The sequence below is a fragment of the Orycteropus afer genome, unplaced genomic scaffold (assembly GCF_000298275.1).
Source record: "Orycteropus afer afer isolate SDZICR_OR568_19922 unplaced genomic scaffold, OryAfe1.0 scaffold00017, whole genome shotgun sequence".
NCBI classification, from domain to species: domain Eukaryota; kingdom Metazoa; phylum Chordata; class Mammalia; order Tubulidentata; family Orycteropodidae; genus Orycteropus; species Orycteropus afer.
This window is the reverse complement of record NW_006921604.1, coordinates 11,609,034-11,617,723: the sequence shown is the minus strand read 5'-3', so window position 1 is coordinate 11,617,723 and position 8,690 is coordinate 11,609,034. Positions and strand designations below refer to the sequence as shown.

Below are 8,690 nucleotides of genomic sequence, written 5' to 3'. Positions count from 1 at the left end.
TGGAGAAGACGCGGACAATGAGAGGGGGTCGTCACGTTTACAACATCACTTGGTATTATTTGCGCAAGCAGAACAGAGGGCGAGGTTTACGTGGGCAGGGCTCGGAGCAAGTGCGTGAAGCACCGTAGAGGCGCCCCGCCCACCCCCGCACCCGCTGTATCTGACCCCGCCTCCCGCACCTGGTGGCGGTTGCGACCCTGCAGGGGTGCTAAGGGCTACGTAGGGCACGTTGTCCACCCCGCCCGTGCTTTGTGCCCGCCCCCAGCTGCCGTTACGAGTCCGTTGCACGCCTCCGCCAAATGCTTCAGGTTCGCGGCGAAGGCGGTGGTGTCCCGGAGGAGGAGGTCCAGCTCTGGGAAGCAGCGCACCCTTCCTCTGCTGTTTTGTAAGTCGACATCGTTGCTAGCCCGCAGCTATGAGCCTCTTGCCGGGCAGAGGCAAATCGGCCCAGCCAATGCAGTATCAGTGCCTCGGCTGCGACTATGGGGACTCGGTATCTTTGAGAATAGAGAAGGGCGACAAGGCCTTCAGTTTAGGCGAGTATGATTTGGCAGCCGAGATCTTCCGTTTAGTAATGCCCCGGGTGCCCAAACCCGACCGAGATCTGTGTCTGAGGATGGGGAACGCGCTGGCCCGCGCGGGCCATATCTTCGAGGCTCTGGGCGCGTTTCGCGGGGCGGCGTGGCTCAGGGCGTTGCGGCCTGAGGAGTTGGGGCACCTGGCCTGCGGCATCGCGCACAACGTCCGCGTGGATGAGTGGTATCTGGAGGCACTGCAACCAGAAGACGACCTTAGTGTGCTGTACTTGGGGCGGCCACCCACAGTCCCACGGCCCCCGACATCTGCCTCGCTTCGCGACTTGTTATGCTGCCCGCGCTGCGCGCAACTACTCTTGAAGCCGGTGACCCAGCCGTGCGGGCTAACGGTCTGCTTGCACTGCGTGGAAAAGGGCGTGTCGCAGTCTCATGCTGGACTAGTCAGCGTGGTGCTGAACAACCTGCTCAAGAAATGCTTCCCGAACGAGGGCCGTGTGCGCAGTTTGGCTACGCAGGCGCGGACCATGCAGCGCCGGCAACAACACGAAGCTGCGCTGGTGAGATGCGAGCAGGCTCTGGCCCTGGGTAAGTGCCGCAGTGGGACCAGACCCTCCTACTCGCTTAGTCGTCGAGCGAGTAATGGTTCAGAGGTGATCAGGTGAACCAAGATTTTCTTTTAGAAATGTTTGTTCAGGCTTAGGTGTCATTTTCCTTTCCGAAGAAAAGGTGGTAGCAGCCAGGGTAGCCGGTATGTCAGGCCAGGTGGGTCTCACCGTTTATCTCTTTTTCAGCACCCGCGTAGGTGTTCTGCGGTTTCCCCTTCCAGCACCTCGCCGCCGTGTATGGCCAAAACCTTTAGACTTTGTCTCAGCTATTTGGGAATGGGAATATGCCAGAGTGTTTTGCAGACCCTACAGGATCATGCAAATAACTAGCCTCCAGTAGTAGAATGGGAGTGCATTGTGGATGGTAGGGGCAGGATTTGCTTAGCGATTTCTGCTAGTGTAAGCATAAGGAATCTCCACTCTAGAGATACTTGACACTGTCTGGCTGTGTGCTTTCTTTTTCATAAATGGCATTAGATTTTGTTATGGTGCATTTAGCTTATTAGTTATACTAACTTTATATGGTTTTTAATTTTGTTTTTAGTCTATGACCAACACCAGCCTCTCCCCTTCCCACCACCAGTTAAGAGTATTAATTTCAAGGGACTTAAGTTGCTGTCTAAACTACTGGGACTCATGGTAATCCCTGGATGGTGCAGATAGCTGTTTAACAACAGGTTGGAAGTTTGAGTCTACCCAGAGGCACCTGCCAAGCTAGGCTTGACAGTCTACTTCCCAGTAAACCAGCCATTGAAAACCACATGGGGTGGCCATGAATCAGGGTAACTCAATGGTAGCTGATTTAAATATAAAGGAAGAGCAAGCTTCTGTAATTTATAGCTGACTCTGAATGAGTGATCCGTTGGGAGTTGTTTTGGGTGGAAAGGGGGTGTGTGTGGTGGGTTGTTTATTTTCTGAATTCACTGGTTTTGTAGTAGTATATGTATATATGATTTCATAGAGTTGTCGAGACTGGATGGTAACTGGTGATGATTTAAGAATCCAAGGAGCTCTGGGTGGCATAGTGGGTAAGGCATTTGGCTGCTAAACAGGTCAGTGGTTTAAACCCAGAAGATGAGGCAATCTACTTCCATAAAGATTTACAGCCTTGGAAACTCTATGGGAGTAGTTGTGAGTCGGAATGAATGGCAATAGATTTGATTTTTTGTTTGTTTGTTTGTTTGCGTGTAGTATGGAGAGTTAACACATTCATAGTTAACCAAGGGTTGGTGGTTTGAACCCACCCATTAGCTCTCAAAAGAAAGGCTTAGGGATCTACTTCCGTAAAATCACAGTCAGACGTTGAGACGAAACATGGTTCTACTGTGACATGCATAAGTGAGAGTCCATTCCATTTTTTTTTCTTTTTTATTCCCTTCACCCAAGTTAATGTGCATATGCCTTTTAGCGGCTTACCCCTCTCCCCCTCCCCGCTCCTGGTAACCATCAAAGAATTTATGTATGTATGTGAAACCCTTTTTTTTTTTTTTTTTTTACTTTCTACAGTAGTGATCTACAATATTTGTTCATTTGTGATTGACTAATTTCACTCAGCATCATGTCCTCTAAGTTCATACACATTATATTTCACAGATGCATCATTGTTCTTTAACATTGCATGATATTCCATTGTGTGTATGTACCACAGTTTGTCTATCCATTCCTCCCTTGATGGGCATGGCATCTTAAAAAAGTATGTGTAAATCAAAAACCAAATCTGTTGCTGTGGAATTGATTCTTACTCACGGCTGCTCCATGTGTTACAGAGTAGAACTGCTCCATAAGAGTTTTCTGGCTGTAATTTCTAACATGGTGCTGCTGGGTGGTTCACACTGCCAACTTTTAGGTTAGTAATCAGATGGAAAGTTTATGGCACATAGGTTTTTCTCTTTCTCTCTCTCTAGTGTGTATACACACACACACACGATCCTACTATACCTCACATATTGACTATCTTATCTCACATTTTGCATTTATGATAATAGTAAAAATTATCTATTTTGCGCATTAATGATGTATGTCTGGCAGTAATGAATTCAGGGGTGGTAGGCAAGAGTATTGTGATGGTTAAGATTTTGTGTCAGCTTAGCTGAGCCATGATTCTCAGTAGTTTGGTAGTTATGCAGTGATGCAATTTGGCAGTTTTGTGATGGATATAATATAGTAATTGTATTGTAAGAGAATGTAATGATGTCAACCATTTTGTGATCTAATGTGGTCAGTCTTCCATGTTCACATAATGCTTATCTACACATAACCACCTAGTTTTTGAATCTAACTATGTAGTGAGGAGTGGATGTATTTATATCTTTATCCTTTGCTGTTGAGTCAGTTCCAACTCTTAGTAATCTTATAGGACAGTATAGAACTGCTCCACCTGGTCTCCAAGGCTATAATTCAGACTATTGACCTTTTGGTTAGCAGCCATATGCTAAACCACTGCACCACCAGGTGTAAATTTGTCAAGAAAACTTGGCTTAATCTTTTGTTTCTAAAAGATTGCTATAGTCATTACATATTTTAAATTTAAGATTTAGTTTCTTTCTGTGTATGAAGACATGCACTACTTCAAAGGATTAAAGTCCTGTCTTGTCATATCAAAATAAATTTATGGGTCAGTATTAAACTGGTAAATCATATCTTTATCTAAATTAGGGAATTCTTTGCTGGAATTAAGCATTTAAATTCCTTTATGTAACAAATATTCTGTACAGTTTTTGCAACCAACAAATCCATACTTTAACAGGATGTGTATTTTTGACTCTTCAACTATTTTTATATGTAGTATAGAGCAATACTGTCCAATAAAAATACTATGAGCCATACTGATCATTTTGAATTTTCTAGTAGCCACATTAAACAATGAAAAGAAGCAGGTTGAATTGATTTTTAACAGTAATTTTTAACCCTACACATCAAAATACTGCTATTTAAATATATCTTCAATATGAAAAATGATTTAGATTTTACATTCTTCTTTGTGTGCCATCTTTGAAATTCATTGTGCATTTTACATTTAAAACACCTCTCTAAATTTTCGTAAGAAATACTTCATTTGTATTTAGATTTCATAAAATTTACAGTTGAAAAAGTAGATTTATATACCAGAGTTGTTCCAGATAAGCATAAAGATTTTTTTTTTCTTCTCACTGAATCTAATACGTTTTAAATTTAAATTCAATTAAATGAAATTAAGAACTCAATTGTTTTGTTACATTAGTAACAGTGCTCAGTAGCCACATGTGGCTACTGGCTATGGTGTTAGCACAAGTACAGAACCTTTAAAAAATGATTACCATCTGTTGGAGAGGATGTAGAAGAATCAGAACTAGTATACTGCTGATGGGACTGCAGATTATATCCCTGGGAAATTGTCAGAATCTACAAACATTAACCAAGCAGTTTCGGAGAAGTGCATGCATATGTGCACTAAAAGAATGTACAAGAACCTATATCGTCATGAGCGAGACCAAAAGTAGACCCAAATATCCAGTGAGAGCAGAATAAGTAAATACAGTCTAGTGTCTTTATGGAATACTATACAGAAAGAGAGGAGCACTGGTGGTATAATGGTTGAGCACTTGGCTGCTAACTGAAAGGGTGGCAGTTCAACTCACCAGCTGCTCTGTGGGAGAACGATACAGCAGTCTGCTTCCATAAAGATTTACAGCCTTGGAAACCTTATAGGCCTGTTCTACTCTGTCCTGTAGGGTTACTGTGAGTCTGAATTAGACTCTGCAGCAATTGGTTACACAGAAAGAAAATGAACCATTTATTACTACACACCACAAGGTAGTTGAAACTCACAGACATAGTTAACTGAAGGAAGTCAGACTCAAAAGAATTTTTACTGTATGATTATATTTATATAGGCCCTTGGGTGGGACAGACTATTTGCTCCTTCGACGGCAGTGAGTTGAGACTAACTTAAAGGTTGATGGTTCAGATCCACCCATAGCACTGTAAGATGATAGCAAAACTCTGTAGTATAGTTCTACTCTGAGACACATAGGGTTAGCACGAGTTAGAATAGACTTGATGGCAACAAGTTTTTTTTTTTTTTTTAATATAAAATGCAAACATGCAGAATTACTGTAGGATGTTAGAAGTAAGTAGACAGTGGTTACTTTTGGGGAAGGGAAGCAGGGGGATAGTTATGGTGAGGAAGTGTGAGAGGGCCCTGTGGAATGGTGATGGTGATCTGTTACTTGTGTAGGGGATGGATATACAGATGTGTTTACTTTGCAATGATTCATTGAGCTATATACTTGTGATTTGTGCAGTTTTCCATGTATACATTAAATTTCGATTTAAAAGTTTTAAAAACATTGTTCAGGCAACTCATCATGAGAACTTATATTCAGTATTTACTTTGCGAAGATTAGAAAAGAAAGCAGATTTTCCCTAGTTTAAAAATTTATAGAAATTTTTTAATTTCACGATGAATTAGCCCAAAGAAAAGAGGTGGCATTGAGGAAGAGGAAGACAGAGAGAGGTACATGGGAGGTACAGACAACAAAGATGAACCCTTTTGCATATACAGTACTGTGTTGTCAATGATGGCAAGCATTGATCTATGGGTGGATAAATGGGTGGAGAGGCTGAACGATCAGGTGTGTCTAGGCAGGGGATAGTATGTGCCCATCACCACGTATAGGGTTGGCAGATGAAAGTTTTTATTAAAAAAAAAAAAAAAAAAAGCTATGGAGTATTTAATTGCCAATGTAGGACTGTCCAAAGCTCTCTCCTTTTACCACTGCAATCAACAAAATTTAAGACGATGGCTAGAGCCTGGGTCCAGGAGTGAGAAGTCGTAGATCCAAGTCTTTATTGCCTGGCTTGTTATGAACATGATGTCAGTAGGATAAGCTTTAAGATTTTGTTTGTTGTTGTTGTTGTTGTTATATGCCATCGAGTCCGCCCGGACTCATAGAGACCCTGCCTTGGGTTTCCAGGCGGTATCACTACAGAAGTAGATTGCCCAACCTTCTTTCTGAGGAGTGGCTGGTGGGTTTGAACCGCCAGCCTTCTGGTTAGCAGTCAATTGCCTTAGGCACTATGCTACCAGAGCAAAATTTAGTGTATCCTGACTAACACAGCAAGTTATTCAAAGTATCCTATGCTTTCTGGGCTCACTTCTGCAGGGCACTCCTCTCTGGAAATTCACAAGTCTTAATTGTCTGAAACTTTGACTTCGGTGGTCTTAGCCACTTTCTTCTTAGAGGGCTTCATTCCCCCACACTATGAATTATGAAATGCCTTTAGGGAAAAATTGGAAGTATTGCTTGCATTAGTTCTTTTGTATATTTTTTCCAGGTTTTATAGTTGTTTTCAGTGGGAAGTTTACTTTGCTTTCACAAACTGGGAATAAGATGTGAGATCTCTTTTTCCCAACCAAATTTTGCAGCAGGTATTTGATACAGTAAAAGCTCAAACTGTAATTTCAACAGCATTGTTTTGGAGATTTACAAAAAATCTCTGAAAAGCTTTCTACATTTCAAAGCACATTTAACTGTGCAATTGAGTAGGTTCCATCTAATTGTCAATTGAAAATTATTAATCTGCTATATAATGGTATACTAAATTGGCAAATATGAGAATAATAGAATTCTGTAAATTACTTCCTAGCAATATATAGCAAACCAAACTCACTGCTGTTGAGTCAATTTCGATTCATAGCAACCCCTCGTTGGGTTTCCAAGGCAATATCTCTGCAGAAGTAGATTGCCCAGTCATCCTTCTTAGGAGTGGCTGGTGGGTTTGAACCGCCAGCCTTCTGATTAGCAGCCAAATGGTTTAGGCACTGTGCCACCAGAACTCCCATTTAAAATCATACATGTGGATTAATATTACTATTTTGTAGTCCCTGGTGTGCCTTTTCAAAGATGAAATACACAAAATCAATTGATGAACCATTTTCAATTGATTTTGATGATTAAAAAAAAAAACAAACCCAACTCACTGTTGTCGAGTTTAAAACTCTAAGGAAAATGTTATTCTTTCAGAAATAATCCTTTTATTAGTAGACCTGTATTGCAATTTTTTTGAATTGTGCTAAATTATTATAATCATAGTTTGAATTTAATTAATAAAATTTTTGTGAAAATTTGCTTCCTTCTGAAATATGTACTCTCTGGTCCTTTACAGAAAAAATTTGCTGAACTTTACTGTAGCAGGCAATGATGTTTTTAGAAAATTCTACTTTGTTTGACTCCTCATTCCTGCTGCTCTTCTCCTCTTCGCCCTCTTCCTGTCCTACCTTCTATTTCACATACATTGCAGTAGCACACTTGTAAGTAGTACCTGCTTACCATGTCTTTATATGCTACTCTTTTACATGTGTTCCTTTATAAACACTTGGCTCAGTTCCCTACATAAACTGAGCAGTAGTAGTAGCATTTGGGAAAGACCCAGTTAATTTGAGAAAGAGTGAAGGTAAAGGATTTGGAGCAAAGTGAAAATGTTTATTAGAGAGATGAGAATATTTGTTGACCAATTAAACTTCCTAGCTCTAGCCCTGTTTCAGAGATCTGTAGTGAGTTAGCTGGCGTGAGCCAGGTCCAGCAGTATGAAAAGCAGGTGTGATGGTTCTGCTCTCATGAGCTCTGGCTTTGTCACTTTTCCATTACCCTTCGAAGTCAACACTTCAGAGAATCACCTTTGGCTTTTACATAGCTAAGGTTCTGTTGGCAGTAGCATCTAAGTAATTTTTAGGTGTTCTGTTTGAAGACTCTGCGGAAAAGGAATGTTGTTTTCCCTCCTTTCTCCAATTAAGAGAACATGCCATAGGTACACTTAAGAGGGTAAATTACCATCCACAGATTTGCATTTTAAAAAAATACACACACACACACACACACACATGTGTTTACTTTTTTGTTAGTGTCTCAAGCATGAATTTCCTTGTGTACTTCTAATGTTGTTCTTAGGTATTCTGATCCATGACAAAATAGAACTACTACCATAGGGTTTTGTAGGTTGTAAACTTAGTAGGGGCAGATTGCCAGGTATTTTCTCCTGTGAAGTTGCTGAGTGGGTTCAAACTGCCAACCTTTTGGTTTGCAGCCAAGTGCTTAACCATTACCCCTCCAGGGCTCCTTCAATACCTAGTAATAGCATTAACGGAGCCCCGAGTGATACAGATGGTTGGTTATGTGGCCACTAACCGACAGGTTAACATTAGGTTGGTGGTTTGAATCTACCCATAGATGCCTGTGAAGAATTTGGATCTGCTTCTGAATAGCTATTTATCCATGGAGCGCTATTCTGCTGTGAAACATGAGTCAGAATTGATGTCACCTGGTTTTCTTTTTTCTTTTTAATATCATTAAGATGATTCAGTATTTACTCAGATAATTCAGCATTTACTCAGATAATAGAGGTAAAGTTGTAGCTAGGGTGTATGCAGGAATACTCAACTTGTTGTTGTTGTTGTTGTTATGTGCCGTCGAGTCGGCTCCGACTCATAGCGACCCCTCCTTGGGTTTCTGAGGCAGTATCACTACGGAAGTAGGATTGCCCAACCTTCCTTCCGAGGAGTGGCTGGTGG

General features: G+C 41.3%; 1 protein-coding gene across 1 annotated transcript in view; it reads left to right on the top strand.

Moving 5' to 3' along the window:
* Positions 1 to 415: 415 nt before the first annotated feature.
* LONRF2 (LON peptidase N-terminal domain and ring finger 2) overlaps positions 416 to 8,690 on the top strand; it is a 70,200-nt gene continuing 61,925 nt past the window's right edge. Inside the window, 1 exon segment of the mRNA XM_007959535.1 lies at positions 416 to 1,121. Within this exon segment, the coding sequence (XP_007957726.1) occupies positions 416 to 1,121 (706 nt within the window).